The 19,281-nt window shown below is 41.7% G+C and overlaps 1 protein-coding gene across 2 annotated transcripts in view; it reads right to left on the bottom strand.

Moving 5' to 3' along the window:
- The window catches only part of SHB (SH2 domain containing adaptor protein B), an 83,463-nt gene that overhangs the window by 55,900 nt on the left and 8,282 nt on the right, over positions 1–19,281 (bottom strand). For both annotated transcript variants that reach the window (XM_037373966.1, XM_037373967.1), the window contains exon 2: positions 11,659–11,776. In XM_037373966.1, the coding sequence (XP_037229863.1) occupies positions 11,659–11,776 (118 nt within the window). The remainder of the gene's footprint in view (positions 1–11,658; positions 11,777–19,281) is intronic.

Genomic DNA, 19,281 nt, shown 5'->3' with positions numbered 1-19,281 from the left:
AACTTTGAAGAAAAGGCATATGAATGCAATGTGGGGCTTTTGTCTCACTTTTTGTCCCAAGTGCTGCCAGTCTCATTTTTCCTTTTAGCATCACTGTTCCAGCTCCAATTAACAAACCCCTGTAAATCTCCTCAGCAACAGTCCACACCTCTCCTGAGCTGCTGACTCTTCATGTAAGAAATTCTCTCAATTCTGCTTTTGAGCAATGTTGCAGAAGAACAATAGAACTGTGAACAGTTTGCGAAGATAGAAAGCTGAACTGAAAAGTCAGCAAGATGTACCACTGATGTCCCCCCACCCAATAAAGTAACACTCCTCACAGTCACAGCCAACAGTAAGCTTAGAGCTCTCCCTTCCTTTTCCATGCAGACCGCAGTGGCATCAGTCACCTCCACTTCCATCCCACTTCCAGCTGGAAAGCACCCAGAATTCCTGCTAACAGTGTCCAGGTATGCACATACAGACCCAGTCTATCCTGCATGCCCATCTGTACAGCCTCTGCTCCTTCATCCTAAGAAAGGATAGTGAACAGCTCTCAGGAATCACACTCTCTGCTGCAAAAACATGCTTTCAGCATGCATATCCCCCATTCAGTGTTACCTTCAGAAAGCTGGGATAGTTATGGGTGAGGCACTGCTCAAGCTATGTTTCAACAAGTTGCTTCTTTATGCCCCACAACCACATTTGGTCTTTCCAGCGATAATATTTAAAAAGATCCATACTGGGAACACACTGACATGGTGGCAAAGCTGGAAATGGCCTGAGATCAAACAAACATGGTTTCCTACAAGCTAGCCTGGGGTATCCTGATTCTCACAGCCATTCCTCACTTTCACAGAACAGCGACAGATTAGCTGCAGGATCACAGGATAAGTTCAGTTAAACAAGATCTCAGGAAGTCATCTTGTTCACTCTCTTCCTCAAAGCAGGGTCAGCTATGAGGTCAGACGAGGTTAGTCAGGTTCTGATTCCTCAGTCAAAAAAAATTTCAAAGACGGAGACTACACAATCTGACTGGGCAACCTCCACCATTTGACTGTCCTCACAGGAATTTGTTTTCATTACATTCAGTTGGAGCCCCCCATTTCAGTTCATGTTTACTGCCTCTCACCTTTTCCAGGCAAGGAAAGGACAGATGTAACAGTCATGAAATCAGAAGGAATCACAGTCTAGAGAACTCTGCTTTCACGAGGAAATGCAAAACAATTCCATTTTTAGTTTACTTCATCCAGTTTAAGGGTTTACACAACTCACACAAAACTGTACAGGACAGGGAGAAGCTTCCTTTGCTGCTATAGGCCCCCATGCACGCACAGGCATCTTCTGCATAAAGAATCCTTTGCAACAAGCTGACATTCATCTTTTCTATCCCACTGGATGGCCAACACAATGAGACATCTTCAAATACCTGGTACTAGGGAATAGGGTTGGGGGGAGGGAGACTAAAATGACCTTGAATAGAGCAGCAGCAAGTTGCTTAATCCAGCAAGATATGAAATAAGAAAACAAGAACCTCTTTCATCTTTGTAGTCTGAAGATTTCCAGTGAATTCAGGCTTCACTGGATTCTTCTTGTCCTAGAGCCACATTTTTTGTATTTCTCAAGAGACAACTGCTACAGTTCTAAAATGATAGATCGTCTTGGACCACACAGACCTCAGTGCTCCTCAAACTGCTACCAGTAGTATCCCTGTCTTGCAGGACTGGTAGTTCACATTCAATATTAAAAGGATTACTGTTCTTAAGAAAAGAAGCCCCAAAACTTGAGACTTGCCTGGGGCTGAGGGGGATGGGGTAGAAGGAAGAACTGTAGTAAGTGGCAGGATAAACAGACACAGAACTGAAGCAACATGTTGAGAAACTTAAATACAATCTTCTAAGCCAAAGGTGATACTGCATTCAAACTGCATACAGGACCAAGGAATAAGCACCATCGGACATGACAGATGTTGCTTGTATTAGGAAAGCATATAGGCTTTGCCTAAGTAACCCTCTTGATCAAAGTGGTTTGAAACTATTGCTTCTTTATAAATATGACACAGGGAGTCTTCCAAACTGTAAAGAAAATTTTAATAGTGCTTTGAGCTCAATGGTTTCTTTCCCAATCATCCAAGCACACACTCCTTCACTTCGCTTTTTGTGGAAGAAAATAGCCAGATTCATCTGATGCTGAGCAAGTAAATCACATGAATGAAGTTAAGTTCCTTCTACATGCACACTTAGTCAGTCTATTATGATGCTGACCTACCTTTCCAAAGTTCTGAACATCTTGTTCCCCTTATTTTGGGCATAAGTTGTGTCTTAATGAGAAAAAATTTCAAGAAACTGAAAACCCCCTCAATTTATATTCAAGCTTGTGATTGAAGATTCACCATTCAGTTAATTTCCACACTACGTCAAACTATACAAGAAAGATGAGGGTGTTGAAATGGGGGTGGAGGGGAGAAGATAGTTCCCTCTTGGTTTAAAATCATTCTGGACAGTATGTTTGTATACTGAAACTAAGGGAAAAAATCTGTGCATGCAACTGATGCATTGAGTGGCAAGACACGGGGTCTTTTTCTTTCTAACTCCTATTCCAGAACAAGATCGGGGGATAGTTACTTTTTCAGGAAAAGGCTAATTTTACAATTATCCAGCTGTACTGTACAGAGTAGAGAAGAAGAGTTAGGTCTTTTATTTTCATGTATTTGTAAGCTGGCATGCACCATCCAGAGCAGCAAGCACCACCATAGTAATAAATATTAAAGAGAATGCCTTAAATTACTTTAGAGGAGGAGACAGATTTAAATGTAGACAAATGCTACTTATTTTATGCACAGTTGGTTTTCCATCCCCAGTTACACATCCATATATAGCAACCACAGCACACCCAGTCCCTCCCAACATGAGAAATAAGACTCTATACATTCTGGCTTTATCTCCTCACACTCACTGATGGAGTGCTCCATGAAGACAGAAAGAGGAGTACTGATCATCAAGGCAACTGGACAAGGATCTAAAGTGATAGTTTTGCAGCACATGTAAGATCCATTGCTTTGCTCAGAAAGAAGGTAAGGACTTGTGTTAAAGCAGATCCAGCACTATTTCAAACACGCCTCAATCCATGCACATCAGACCTAACGCAAAAGAAGTTGTCCTCTTCTATAACTGTCCTTAGACCACTTCTTTCCTTTAAATCATTGCTAATTGAAATCCAAATTTCTAATGAAGAAACAACTTGAAACAGATACTGCAGCCCAGGAGGTTTCTAACTAACATTACATCTAGCATATTTTAAAGGAGCACAGCTGTTCAGAACGTATCTTCATACTTCTACTGGGCTGCACAGAACTCTGCATTACAATCAGGCTTGCAGCAGGTGAGGGCCAAGCTCTATAAACGTATGCAGTAACAGTAGCACTGTGCTCCACATGATGGGTATGCCAAGGACACATCAGACACCACCTTCTTATTGAACTCTAGGAAAAGCTCCCCAAGATTTCCAGTGCAGCCCCCTTTAGAAAACTCCCAACACACAAATAAAACCATCTTGTTACCAGTCACAAGCTTACTTCTGTGTGCTATTGAACTTCTTCAGATCTCACCTAGTGGCTTTTCCACATTGCAAATGATGAGAGCACAGACACATCAAATTCCAAGAGTGAAGAGGTGCCTTGCACTTTTCCCTACTTTTTTTTAAGAAAAAGAAACCCCACCCTTAAAATTTGTTCTGCTAGAATGACCAGCATGTAGTCTTATTCTCGCTATATGGCAACAGAAAAATGAACATAAGAGTTTTTGTTCTCAGTACCACAGAAGCTGGATTGATGATGGATATTTTCATTTTCAGCTGATTAGAAAATGGGTAGCTAGTGTTAGATCCTCAAATGGAACCTAGAATTGGAGCACACAAAAATGTAGGAACAAGAGAACAAGCTTAAGACTTTTGAAAACTATGCCAGCTTAGTGGGCACACGGTTTCTTCCCTGTTGGCTACAGCTGTTTGCCATGTTCAAATACAACCAGATAACAAGTTTTAAACAAAGCCACTACAGTGTTTAAAGATCATAGACTGTCTTTCTAGGCTCAGTGAACTTCACTAGGCCAGAAACATTCTTCCTAAAGATCCCATGTTATATGTGATAATCTATGTGGCCTAATATTTATCAAAGGAATTTTATCATTACTCATTTTACACTATTTGCAGTGGTAAACTCGGCACCAACAAGCAACATGCCAGAGGCCCTGGTAAAGGATTTTACAAGAACTGACTCACTACCAATGTGCTGTAGTGACTATTCAGATTAAGTTACATGTCTGAACAAAAAAAGGCCTCTCCAGTTACAAGGGAAACTGACAGTCAAGACCTTTTCAAGTAGGTGCAGGTTCATGGGAATGCTGTTTTCCCCGCACTCCCAGCATTTCTGTGATAGCTTGCGGCAAGACAGAGCTACTGCTCCCAGCATGTCCGTGGGGAGCTCCAGCTAAGGCAGGTGCACTGCTTTTGCTAGGCTGCCTATCATACATTGGTGATCCCATTCTGATTCAAGCACAGACTCTTACTGCAGTCCCTAGGAAGAAGCAGAAATGCCTTCATACACTGAAGGCATTTGAAAGTATTTGCTCTTCTCACACTGCCTGAATTTAGAGAGAAGGCTCAGTTTTCCGCATCCACGGGGAGGTAAAGCACCAAACCCCTAGGTGTAAGGCAATTAAACTTGCTCACTGCTGTTCTACTTCACTGCCAGGATGATGTATATAGAGACAGGATGATAAATACATGAAAAAAGAAGAAAGGAAGGAGAATGTTAATGTTGTAAGCCTGTGAACAAAGCTATGAATTTTTCTTTGGAATTCTCTCTATTATCGCCCTTATTTAACCTCAAAAAAGCTCCTGTTGGCAGAATACTTGCATTTGTTAAGGCCCCTCTGAATGAAGGTTCAGCTCTGCCACAACAAGCACTTCCCTTAGTTTATGTTCACCTTTACTGATAATGCAGTTGTGCCATCACCCAGGTTGATGAACGCATTTAACACCACAGGCAAGACAACAGGTATCTCTATGCCATGATCCAAATTCTCTATAGCATCCCCAGAAATAATTTCCAGCTCCTTAGGTCCAGCACCCAGAAACTTCTGTACCAGTCACCCACGCCTGGAGCATGCACATGAGCTCATCTGTTCGGCCTGCCCCACACAGACTAGGCTTGTATGGGGAAGGACATGTTCTTTTCAGATTTAACTACATCCAGGAGACTTGAATTCAGCTTTCCATTTATGGCCAGAAACCCTCTAGTAATTTACTTGGATATTGCAGCCCTCAAGTAGTACCGGCAGCACGCTGCCATGTTGATTTGGGACTGACTGCATGTACACTGAGCATTTCCCTTGATACTGTGGGTCAGCACATCCCACCTATAAAAGCTAACATGGCCAGTTTCCAGGACAACTGTGTGACTAGTCTCCTGTGAGAAATGGATCAATAACACAACTGAATTCCTGCTTCCTCAAACACCTGCCTTTGACTGTCTGGAAGGAGACATTTTTAATACCCTGGGCAGCTTCTAAAGTTATGCCAAATGGAAGAGAGATATGGTGTGTATTTTATCAATAGTGCTATAACAGCTTTCTGAAATCTGTTCACAACACAGCATTTGCTCCATGAGGAATACCACAGCATGTTACATCTCAGGGAAAGTAACTGTTTTCAGAAATGTTACCCATTCGAGGTCTACAGAATTCTGAAATACAAGAAGAAGGGCTTCCCCCTGTCTACCGTATCCTTGAGACAGATGCATGACACAGAGGCCAGAACCCCATGCAGGGGCTGATGTCCCTGGCACAGTGTTAAGTGATACCTAAAAAAGCAAAGGAAAAGCATGGTGTACATTCAAACTTCCAGGCAGGACACAGACCTGAGGCACTTCTAGGCCTCAAGGAACTTTGAGAACTCTAAGACTTTGATGTACTGTATGCTTACCTCTACTTTCAAACCATAGTCCTAACTCAAGGGCCTAGCCTGCCCCAACTGTCCTTCACTACTCATTCTAGAGCACAGAAAATACAACTCCTGATCTGGAAAAGGCTGAATTGTTTTTGCCAACACATATCCCACAAAGTAGCATGCCCTTCAGATAATGCTTTTTACTTCCCCTCTCACCACCCCCATTTTTGATAATGTGGTTCCAAACCAGTTTGAAATTTGACCTGACCTTAATTTTACTGTGTTCAAGTAAGCTGATTTTTATATTATAGCATATATCATGCTAGGTATCATGTACTCCAAAAATTATGAGTTGGAAGTAAGGGGCTCTTTTCAAAGCCAAGCAGCAAGTTAAGAAAGGCAACAGATGCAGTCTGTTATTTCATTCTTGTAGCCAGTATTCTTTATCATACCTTAAAAGGATACAGTTCTTTGTGCAACAACTTGGCTGGCGGCCTCTGAGTGATGATCCAAAAATTGGATCCTCCTCCAAAGCTGAGTTTTAGATACACATCCAGCATGCATATGGCTGTGGTATAGACTGCCTTGATTTGGCGTTTGATTGTAAATTTTTCATGCAGTGCGAGGACTTGACTTAATTCCTTCTGAAAGGCAGAGATACCTGGAAGAGCTGTGTCAACACACACAGTTGTCAGGAGAAAATAGAAAGGCTCTATCCCTTCCAGGTCACAGGGTATGGCTGGGATGGGGCCTTACAACATTGAGAGGATTTTAAAAGGAAAAAAAAATAAAATCACATTTTTCCCTGGCATAGCCATATCCATGTACTGAGGGCACATTTCCTCCTCTCAGGTAAGGGATTACCACAGAAAACAAACAAAACCCTCTCCAGTATTTGGCATCCAGTGCAGGCTGCTAGGAGTAAGTACTCAGGGAGTACCTAACTTCCTTTTCTCTAGCATTCCCTGAGAAGAATGGATGACAGAACAGCGTGGATGTTAGAGGTACCACCACTGTGGCCTGATAGTATCTCAACCATTCACTTCTGTTTAAATGCAGCATCTCCAGCCACTGGTCCTTTGGGAAACTCCCTCAAGCACGAAGTACCTCCTACACCTGATCCAAGCAATGATGCTTGGTTACAGGCTTGGTAAGGCAGCACAGGTCTGTTCCTGTGACAGGCCGCATGTTACTCAGCAGCTAGGGACTGACACATGGGGAAAAATAAGAATTGGAAGCTTGAATAAGAAAGTAGTGGAAACACCATATTTACAACACATTTGGATATACAATCTAGCCCTTGCAAGGGAGCGATGCGATTTATACTGCTGTTCCAAGAAAGAACAGAGTCCTTTCAGCTCCTAGACAGCCCAGATGTAACTAAGCACATGGGGTTGCAGCTTTACAAGAACCCCAGCCACAATAATGTTATCTTGCATTGTTTCTTCTTTACTCCTCTCTTTGCCTCCAGTCCTTCCTCATTTATTTCATGCTAGTATATAGTTATCCAGGCAGTATGAGCCATGACAATATCTTCTTAGCCGATTACTTCTTTCTCTCTGGTCCACCTGCTTCTCAGGACCCTTAGAAATCAGCACCTTCTTAGCCATCTCTACTTGTTTTCATGCATGCCTGCAAGCACAACAGCAGCCAGGCCAGGATCTCACTCCATGTGCAGTCCAGGATACAGTGTATCAGATACTAAGATCACAGAGAAATTCCTTCTTACACCAAACATGCACTAGGACATTCAACCCCCAAACAAGTTGGGGATGAGGCAAATATGCAACACTGTTCCTGTGGCTGTGAGTTACAGCCAGCCAAGCTGTGAGTTACAGCACACCAGAAACTGTATTCCCAGGGATTTTCTCTGAACCTCTGCCATGGATTTCCTGAATCCAGGAGAGACACTTATGAATAGGAGCACAGGTCAGCAGATATGTTTGGCTGTCAGGGGATGACAATTTATAAACATGCATTTCTTCTCAACATGCTCTACCCTAGCCTCAGCTGAAGCCTTTCCTCAAAAAGCCTTTCCAAACATTGGCATAAATGTTGTTTTCCTTCACTCAACATAACCACAAATCTGGGAAGACAGTATTTTTTGGAGACACTATCAGCAGGAGAAACTTCCAAGCCTGATTAAACCCAATTCTAACTACAGACAGCATGGAATCAGACAGACTAGTCAATAATTTATTGAAATCATCAGCTTCAAGGTTTTTTGTTTGGTTGTTTTTTTAATTAAACATCAGCTGAGAACCAACTGCATCACAACTGTGAGCCCACAGAGCTTTCAGGGAGGAATAGTAAGTTTTGGATGAATGTATTAGTTATTTCAGGTATCATAAATTTCTATTCAGGTGTATGCTTACCTTCTCAAATTATATTACATGGACATTTGCTTTTGCCTCATCTTCTACTATGTCAAGGAGCATGCAGCAAGCACAGAAAGTTTAGACTCCTATTTCAAACTAACCCTTCCACTTTCCACCTGGTTTCCACAGTTGATCAAGAGTTAGGGTAAACAAGGAGTAAATAATAAAAAGCTGTTTGTTTTCTGTCTCTCCTGAAGTGCATTCTGCTGGACTATGCAGATTCCCCCTCTCTCTGATTAACCTGTGCTAAATACAGTCAGGAGAACTTCACCAGATTAGTTAGACTAAACAGATAGCCATATAACATTCTTTTTGACACAGTCTCCCGTAACATCCTCATACATAAACTCAGGAACTGTGGACTAGATGAGCAGAGAGTGAGGTGGGTTGAGAACTGACTGAATAGCAGAGCTCAGAGGGTTGTGATCGACAATGTAGAATCTAGTTGGAGGCCTGTAGCTGGTGGTATTCCTCAGGGGTCAGTACTCGGTCCAGTCTTGTTCAACTTACTCATCAATGAACTGGATGAAGGGACAGAGTGTACCCTCAACAAGTTTGCTGATGATACAAAACTAGGAGTGGCTGATGTGCCAGAAGTCTGCACTGCCATTCAGTGAGACCTGGACAGGCCAGGGTGGAACCTAATGAAGTTCAATAAAGGCAAGTGTAAGGTCCTGCACCTAAAGAGGAAAAACCCCATGCACCAGTACAGGCTGGGGGCTGACCTGGAAGGCAGCTCTGCAGAGAAGGACCTGCGAGTCCTGGTGGACAGCAAGCTGCCCATGGGCCAGCAGTGTGCCCTTGTGGTCAGGAAGGCCAATGGGATCCTGGAGTGCATTACAGTGTGGGCAGCAGGTCAACAGAGGTTATTCTCCCCCTCTACTCTGCCCTGGTGAGGCCACATCTGGAGTGCTGTGTCCAGCTCTGGGCTCCCCAGTTCAAGAGAGACAGGGAACTACTGGGGAGGGTCCAGCAGAGGGCTGTGAAGATGACGAGGGGACTGAAGCATCTCCCTAATGAGAAAAGGGTGAGAGAGCTGGGCCTGTTTAGCCTGGAGAAGATCAAGAGGGGATCTTATCAATATCTACATATATCTTAAGGGTGATTGTCAAGAGGATGGGGCCAGGATCTTTTCAGTGGTGCCCAGCGACAGGACAAGGGGCAACGGGCACAAAATGCAACACAGAAAGTTCCTTCTAAATACGAGCATGGACTTCTTTACCTCAAGGGTGACAGAGCATTGGAACAAGCTGCCCAGAGGGGTTGTAAAGTCTCCTTCTCTGGAGACATTCAAAACCTGCGTGGACTTGACTCTGTGCAACCTGTTCTTGGTGAACCTGCTTTAGGTGGGTGTTGGACTAGATGATCTCTAGAGGTCTCTTCTAACCCTGACCATTCTGTGATTCTGTTCATCAAACAGCACAGCTAAAACAAACAAACAAAGCAGTAAACATTTTGAGGCCAACAAATCTGCAGTCTAAAAGTCTTCTAAATAGTATTAGGTACATAATAGAAATATGTCACTTGGGTGACATAAACTGAATCTTTAAAAACTCTCCAAAAAGATGCCTTTGGATTTTCATCTGCCAATTAAAATGCAAAAGCAACATTTGTGCAATAAAAAACTCAAACATAAAACCACATGCTTGAACATAGTGGAATATAATCTGACCTCACTGAAGGTTATGGGAAGACCTTCTCAGTTTCTACCGGCATCAGGATAAGATGACTGGAAACCAAATATCCCCATCTCAAAACAATAAATATCTTCAGGGAGTTATCAAACATATTCTATTGGCTCAATCAAATGCATAGTCAGAAAAATTGCTATATCGTTACACCCAATTAAACCTCATTTCCAAAAGTGCCTTTAGCATCTTTGAAAGCTCCTCATATTTGCTTTATGTCTGCTCTGTATGTTGTTATAACAGCTTATCAGCTGCACCAAACACCAGTTTGTCAAAAGGGTGTCTTGCAGTTGCAAGGGTACACAAATTCACTGTCTCTTACTTTAGCTAAGCCATCCCATATTGAACACTAAATGATCTCATTTATTATGGCTAATCTGGAAAAGGACATAGAATAAGCTACTGTTCTAAACACAGAAAGAAATCAAAGCACTGTTAACTTAATAGTTAAAACTAGAAACTCTCATCACTGATGTATAAAGAGTAAGAACATACTGGGACTAATTTGTTTTTCTGAGAAATTACTCAACTAGAAGGAATAGATTTACACCAATGAGAAATAAAAGCTTCCAGCCCCCCCTACAAGATACTGAAAACTTCCAAACAATGTAGTCTACATGTCATTTCCTGTGTCTCTCTTCAGAAATGCTATTTAAGAAAAGAAAAATAGGAACACTTGCATGAAAAAAGGATCTTTGCATCCAACAGCCTCATCTTCCCCCACTGATTAATCTTTCCTGAGGGCCCAAAACAGGAGCTGCCAATAGAAAAGGAAAGCATACAATCAGCTTAACTGGGCACAAGAGTGACTTTTATCTCATAATGAGAAAAAGAGGACCTGCTGTACAAATCCAAGAAATACACAGCTGATCTGCACAAAGATGTGTGTTGACTGAGTCAAACCATCATGAATTAAAAACATATGGCCCCATGCCCCAGGAAAGTTTACAGACTGCACAGCCAACAAGTAGTAAATGAAAGCAGATAATATGATGAAACGACATGGACAATACAGTCGCATAGTGTCAGGACAAGGGTTTCAAACAGTCCAAACTCCTACAACAATGCCACTGTTAACCACCTCCCTGCATGACAGAAAATGACAGACACTACCAAGAATAGCAGTTAAAGGCTCATGGACATCCTGAAGTATCTCATTTTGACCATTGGTACAAAAACCGTAAGAAATGAGGAAGGAAGAAAGGAAGGAAGGAAGCTACACAAAGATGTAGCTTTGCAGCCCTTCTCCAACAGAGGGAAGACCAAGAAGTCTGAATCTGATTGAGGTAAAAAAGCCATAAGTAAATTGATCAACTGTTGTTCAGTGAACTAACACGATGTCATGCTTTGGCCATCCATTCTACTTACGTAGACGACAGCCTTGACATTGCCAAGCTGAGCAATACACACTCCAACACCCACTGCTCACATTTTCACCCACATGACCATACAATCTATATTCAATAGTGAGGTCCAGAGCAGCATTTTTAGATATCAAGGCATGTGCAGGCACATGAAAATTCTCCACAGCATTTACTGTTGACTACCTAAGCATCTTCAGAAACATGGTTTTGCATGCCAAAGGACATTTTTCTTTCATAGCTGCTGTAATATCCATGTGAACTGCTATGCAATGAAAGCTCACATGTGTACCTGTCTTTTCTTACCAGTCATTATTCTCTGAGCTTCATATGGTTCCATATAGCCAGTGTTCTCCCCTTTTCCCATTCTGTTCAATTCACTTTTGGCATCAAATGGATCTGAGTAGTCATCAGCTATTAATACCTGAAAGACAGGAAAGTAACTGTTACTAGAATTTCTAGTCTGTTGTGCAAACCAGAAGGTAGTAACAACTTATCAGCTAAAAAATACCCAAAACAGTTTTACACAGCTGCATCCTATGCCATCTTCACAGTGCAGTTTGAGTTCAGAGGACAAATACACAATTGCCACAAACCAGTTAGTAAATGTTGCTGAAACAGAAGTGTGCTCCCGATCATACCAGAAACCTCAAAAAGGCAAACTCTAAGTGAAAAGATTTCTGACTAGCACAAGATATGCAATAATTGGGATGGACAAATTAGAAAGATCCAATCAGTCAGCACATGCAATCCATTGCAATTCTTATCAGAGAAGTTTGCTAATATTCAGCAAAAAAAAGCACACTTTCACTTACACTTACTTCAGTGCCTCTGCTTTTTAGGTGTATCAGCCACAACTGAAAGTATTATATTTTTTTCAAAGAAATACTCAAAGGCTACTCTTTTCACTGCACCAATAAGCAGCTTTGCAATTTTAGTTCCGAGCTGAAAAGAAACAAGAAACAAAACAAGTTTCTTGTTTAAACTTAGTTCCTTGACCCATTTGTGCCATTCTTTCTCTTGAAGAGAGATTATATTTGCCCTGTATTCTGTGAACCAAGACAAAAGGCAGCAAAAAGAAATTATGTCAGAAGAACAAGTTTCCTTCATCCATCATGAGATCAGAAATACCTGAAAGTTATAAAACGTCTCTTCTTACCCTACGTTACCACATTTCCTGGATCCTGGCAAAATCATTCTATGCTGTGTAAACCCTGCTGCTTATATAGGCTTTTTAATCAGCTCATTAAAATAACAGGAATAATTTCTCCCTGTTATTGGAGGGGTAGAGTTAATCCTGGTTTCTAGAAGCTGACAAGGGGACCAGGGCAAACGAAAAAGTCCTCACAGGATAATTACTGCAGAGCACAGATGTGATGTAGGACAGGCAAAAGAACCTGAAGTAGAGAAAGAAGAGGCAGGCACCAGCAGCAGAATCCCCACAGGAAAATAAAATAAATCAGGGGGGAAAGGACCACAGGAGATCACCCTGTCCAACCCCTCACTCAAAGCAGGGCAAGCCTAAAGGGTTCTGCCCTGAAGGCCTATTCCCTTTAAGGGAGATTTTTCAATCAAGACTCTGTCCCACCAGTTATTTACATTTTTAAGACCAGCACCAGTACCACTGACAGCAGACTGCTATTCCAACAGCTTCGATCTTTTCAACAAAGAGCCAGGAATATGTTGTCAGCTATTAGACTGCATCTGCACCTGCTTCTGTCGCCTGCTGTCAGAATACCCCACCAGACAGAGCAAAAAACAGGACACACAAGGATGAGCGGCATTCCTCAGGGGTCCATACTGGGACTTGTGCTGTTCAATGTCTTTGTCAATGACATGGACAGTGGGATTGAGTGCACCGTCAGCAAGTTTGCTGACAACACCAAGCTGAGTGGTGCAGTTGACACACTGGAGGGAAGGGACATCATCCAGAGGGATGTTGATAGGCTTGAGAGGCGAGCCCATGCAAACCCCACAAAGTTCCTCAACAAGGCCAAGTGCAAGGTCCTGCACCTGTATCGGGGTAACCCCCGGTATCAGTACAGGCGGGGTGGAGAATGGATTGAAAGCAGCCCTGGGAAGAAAGGCTCGGGGGCGCTGGTGGAGAAAAGCTCAGCATGGTGCAACAACAAATGCTTGCAGCCCAGAAGCCAGCCATATCCTGGGCTATATAAAACCAAGTATGACCAGCAGGTTGAAGGAGGTGATTCTGTCCCCTCTACTCGGCTCTCCTAAGACCCCACCTGGAGTACTGCGTTCAGCTCTGGAGGCCCCAACATGAGAAGGACACGGACCCATTGGAGCAAGTCCAGAGGAGGGCCACAGAGGTGATCAGAGGGCTGCAGCACCTCTCCTATGAAGACAGGAGTTGTTCAGCCTGGAGAAGGGAAGGCTCCAGGGAGACCTTGTAGCAGTACCCCCAGTGCCTAAAGGGGGTCCACAAGAAAGCTGGAGAGGGACTTTTACAAGGGCATATAACAATAGGACAAAGGGTAATGGCTTTGCACTGAAAGAGGGTAGATTTAGATTAGATATTAGGGAGAAATTCTTTACTGTGAGGGTGTTGAGACACAGGTTGCCCGGTGAAGTTGTGGGTGCCCCATCCCTGGGAGTGTTGGAGGCCAGGCTGCGTGTGGCTTTGAGCAACCTGGTCTAGTGGAAGCTGTTCCTGCCCATGGCAGGGGGTTGGAAACAGATGATCTTTAAGGTCCTTTAAATTCAAACCATTCTATGATTCTTTCATTTCCAGATTAAACACCTGCACAAATGCCATGGAGTAACACTGTATTAGAAAAAGGCAGAGATCTTTAAGATTAGAGTATAAAACATCTAACACACTTCAGAGTCACTGCTCAGGCCCTGCAACACTACCACACTGAATTTTATACAGATTTGTATTTTGCTTACCAAAAAAAACCCAAAACAAAACAAACTAGTTAACCAGAAAGCCACCACCACATTCCTTGGCATAAGCTTGCAACAGTCATAAGCACATCCCTAAGAAAGGACATCTTAGAACATATATTTGTTATCACCGAAAACACAGACGTGTCAGAGCAAGATTTAGCCGTCTTATAGTCACAGGTTAACAGGTGGGATACCAAAGTATCTGAGATTGATGTTTCAATTATAAATTTATCATATACATTTATCATGTTTTCCTCCACTCAAAGTTTGAAGCAATCAAAATTTTCTGTTTGACCAGAAACCACCAGAATGACATGAATAATAAGAGGGAGGAAAAAACAATTTTTTCTTTCACTTAGTATCTGAAATTACTGCCATATTATTGCAAAAACCAGTTAATCCAATGGAAAAGAAGTCCCCTCACTCATGACATATGCACAAGCAGCAAGGCAAGTGACAGCAGCTGCACCCACTTAAACTGCAACCACTTATTCAGCAGTAATTTCTCCTAGTCAAAAGACAAGTTTATCTCCAGAAGTGCTATAGTTGACATGCCATCCATTTAGCCTTCTGATGAAATCCTGTCAAAAGCTGCTGGATGGTAGTATGGGCTCTGTGCTGCTCTCCTATTACAAACGTTGACAAATAACATGTGCCAATTCTTAGTGTAACCATACTAAACCATAAAACAGCAGTAACAGTTATTAGATATTTCTTCTTTATTCGCAAAAAATACACTATGAGGAAATTGATACATACAAAAAGCTGTTAAATGACAAAAATTAATACTGGTTAGCTTTAATCATGATAGTAACATATTCAAGACCTTACTGTACTGAACATGAACAGAAAGACTAAAGCAACTAACTTGTTATTCAGAGGTCTAACAAAGTAAAAGCTGCTTGCTAACATGGAAATTTAAAAAAATAATCTAAAATGGCCAAACCCCACATTAATTCATTACTGTATTATTACTATTATTACATTTTGCTATCTGTAAATCTGTAACAGGTCATACTGAGGCTGGAAACACATCCACTACAGTACTCCCTGAAGTGAAAATCTCCCCTAGCTTGGACAGTGGGTGTAAATTCCTCCCCTTCAGACAAGTAATAGTGTCACAAGTACTATGAGACTCTATACAGCTTGCCATAACGATGTTTTTAATCAGGTCACCTATCAAATTTGTCAGATTGGCCAAACCTGCTCCCCCAAATGGCCACCCCCAAAAAACCCCAGCCAAAACAAACCAACAAAACCCAAACAAAGGCCCCCCAACAAATCCCAACCCTACTTTTCAGCACTAAGGAGGCAGAAAGAGAAGTCTAATTCAACTTCCTGTATTTCCTTATTAAAAGAAGCTTTACAGCTCCCCATGTGACTGTTACTGTTTCCGTATATATTAAAATTTATTGATTGTCAGCCTAGCTATAGGGGCTGGCCAGTGCCAACATTTTATTTCTTCTATACTTGCTAACAGCTGTAAGTTCCTCACTTCTAGGAAGTCTCAAGGTTTTCTACTTCTTTCAAAAATAAGCCTTCAAAAAGAAGCCTTCATTCAAAAAGGCTTGAAAAACCTCAAATGAGTATGCCTGTTAGTTCTATTACAGCATACCTACTGTAAATGTCTAAACTTCTTTTCACAATCCCAGTATAGAAGATTATTTTTCCTGTTCTTGGAGATCTCAGCCAGAAAAAGCATTTCTACTCTGCAACTCTTTGTGTTATCTCCCCAGAAATTACTTTTACATTGGCAAGGTCATCTTCCAAGCCTATATGCAGTAGGTGAGACAAAATACAGAAAGTCTTTTGATGAATTACAAGGTTCTGAGTACAGGAGTTTTCTAGTCATGGTACACACATAATAAACAAAAGATTTGCTTCATGCCAGAAGGTATGAATATATTGTCCTCACACCCCCTCATGCCATCGTCCCAAAGCATAAGCTTGCCAATGTTACACGCAAGTTCTACTCACAAGCCTATGAGTATCCCAGATACATCCCTTGCATGTGCAGTGGGGCTCTTTAGATCATGATCTTAGTCACCTCCATGACACGTGGGAAAGATCTGATGTAAGAGTACCATGCTGTCACCTCTCCCCCATGGGCATGCAGGAATAGGCCTTCTGTGTGGTAATGAAAGCGCCTCCATGTTTAGCAGGGCTCTTTGGTGCCAGACAGGCATGTCTGTGTTGTGGTTTTTTCTCCCAGCAACCACCTTTCAGACACTGTCCAGCAAACTGGTCTCTATCAACCCTTTGTCTTCTGTGGCCCAGAGGCCAAGGCCAGCACAGAAGATGCTAGGTTAGGGCCTGCATGCAGTGCCCCTCCCACATCTTGGGTTAAGTACACTTCCCAAGACAAATGGCTAAACTTGTTCAACTGGCCTCCAAATTGGTCTTTCATGTTAGTGACTGACAAACAGAGGACAGGAAGGAAAAGGGAATGGATGCCATCCATTGTCTACCAGTGCATCCCCCCCTGAAGTCTCAATTCACCAGGCAACACTGTATCTAATGCTCTACCAGCCATGTCTGCCTTAGACACAATCAGAGGAGTGGCAACGTGCTGAGGTTGTGCAGCTGCAGGCTAGAAAGGGCATTTACACACAGGGTCTGACCTTCGGAGCAGGACAGAGTTACTTTGCCTCTCCTTTCTGCCAAATCCAGCCACCTTTCACTTTGTTCTTCCTGTCAAAATGAATCATAGCTATCAGGGAATCCCCAGAAGGCCTCAGACAGCCATTCAGATTCCAAAGTCAAGTCTCAATTGCCTGCATTTGTCAGAGCTATTGTTAAAGACCTGTGGCTTATCTCTTAACAGAATGCAAGATTATCAGAGTGGACTGTGAGCTCCTACAAATACTGAATCCCGTTCTACACAAGCCCATCCTATGGCACCCAATAGGCACATGATACTATTTTCCGTCATGTAGATCAAATAATAGTATCTTGAGGCATAAGTAACTTCAAGTAAAAGAAACTCCAAAACATAAATAGAAGTGTACTGATCAAATGTAAGCAAAACTTCTATTTGAGGTTCCACAGTCAGAGAGATCAAGAAGGATTTAGGGAACACTCACAGTTCTCCCTAGCAGGTTGTCTGCTAAAGTTTAAAAGCAAAAGAAAAGGAGTATGGCTCAGTTACCAGCCAGGTTGACAAATTCAAAACCATAGCTCTAGCTAAAATGTCAGTTAGCAGATACAATATCAAAAAACAACGATCACTCCCCTCCAAAAATTAAATACAAGCTGAGATTCTGGTTTACTCTTCTAATACACATTAACTAGTGTGCAAGCTTCACTATTGATGCATAGTCTTTGTCCTTCTGCAGTCTTAGAAATGTAGTAATATATGTAGGTCTTAAATGATATTAAATACAAGTTTAAATGTATTTGCATATGCAAAAACATGTTTTGCATATGCAGCCATATGAAGAAAACAAAGAATATACCTAAATGCATAATTTTGCAGATATCACTGACTAAAACACACATTTTAAAGAGAGCAAACAAGAAAGAAATAATGAGAACTTACAACACTGAAATAAACTGAGACTTTAGGGATAACCCTTCTTTGAAATGAAAGGAAATACAAAAGATCCATCCTTGAAACAGCAACTTCAGCACAGAACCATTTGTTATCTGACTGATTTAGTGGCTATTGTGAGTAAGGACACACTATTCTGGAAGAACATAAGAGGAACTATAACTAATATGAAGCAAAAAAAACAAAAGGCCTCTCCTGCTAGCCAAACCTTTGGGAGACTTATTATGCAAGACTTCTTTAGGGGGAGATTTGTTATTAACTATTATATATTATAAATATATTAATAATACATACTTAAGTTAGAAAAAAACAAGCAGACTGTATATTCCTCTGTTGGCTTTTGGGCCCAGCAATTAAGTCCATGATAAGAACATGTGACTGTCAGCAGAGACACAGAAGACTAGCACTTAGAAACTGAATTTGTGTCAGAGAACACCAAGGTGAACAGATTAACACAATATAGTGAAAATTCCTTATGCTTTCTGAGAATTTATAGTCACAAAATACCAGTCACTAGCTACAGTAGAAGTCACTCTATAACAAGTGTTTTTGTTTTGTTTTGATTTTTTACAACTTTTGACAAATACCAAATTCCTCTCCTTGTCCATGAGTGATTTCCAGGTGTCACAACACAAACATGCCCTAGGCAGATATTTCATTAAAAATAGTATTTTCATTTAATGCTCAAACACTAAGCATCAGACAGGTCTACGATTATGAAGCCTAGACAAAGCTCAGCCTGCGTTCAGAAGGACTGCGGAGTTGGTCTGAATTTGTGTTCTAAATGAATAAAGATTTGCACTTATGCTTTCTTCTATGAAGCACTGAATCAAAAAACTTCTTGGGTAATCATCCCCACAACCTCAGTACTACTTTTTTTTCAAAATTGAGTTCACAGCCTTGGAAAACCTGCAAATACAGTGATCTGTACATGTCTTAATTCCCAAGAGGATCAGCAGAGGGATCAGGAAGAGTAAAAGAAGGATTTTTAATATCCTGCTAATGAGCCATAATTTAGGTCATGATTCTAGAGGACTAACTCTATAGGTGGAGCTGTGTATAAAGCCTTCTACTCCTAAATCTGAGTGTTGGAAAGACCTGCATCAGCTCTGCCCCTGGGAGAAATCATAGTCCTCATTCATAGCTTTGATTTCCAGAGAGGAACACATTCCTTGTCTAAAAATGTAACTGAAGCACAAATTGGGAAAGGGAGCTCCTAAATTTCTGACACAGATGTGGACTGGTAGCAGTGTTGGGGCAAAATAATAAAAAAGCCAGTGTTTTATAACAGGGTTTCAAAAGCTACTCCCCCATACACAAGGCTTGGTTTTCAGAGAAGGTAAATTGCTCTTTGCAGTTTCTACCAGTCCACACACCCACAGTGACAGACCCCACTGCTAACAAGCCCATATATAAACAATTCTTCTTGGCTCTCCATTTCTCTCCTCTATGTCCTTGATACCCCATGCAGT

Source organism: Falco rusticolus, chromosome Z, assembly GCF_015220075.1.
Source record: "Falco rusticolus isolate bFalRus1 chromosome Z, bFalRus1.pri, whole genome shotgun sequence".
Lineage (NCBI taxonomy): Eukaryota > Metazoa > Chordata > Aves > Falconiformes > Falconidae > Falco > Falco rusticolus.
The sequence above is the reverse complement of the archived record's forward strand: the minus strand, read 5'-3'. Positions and strand labels throughout refer to the sequence as shown.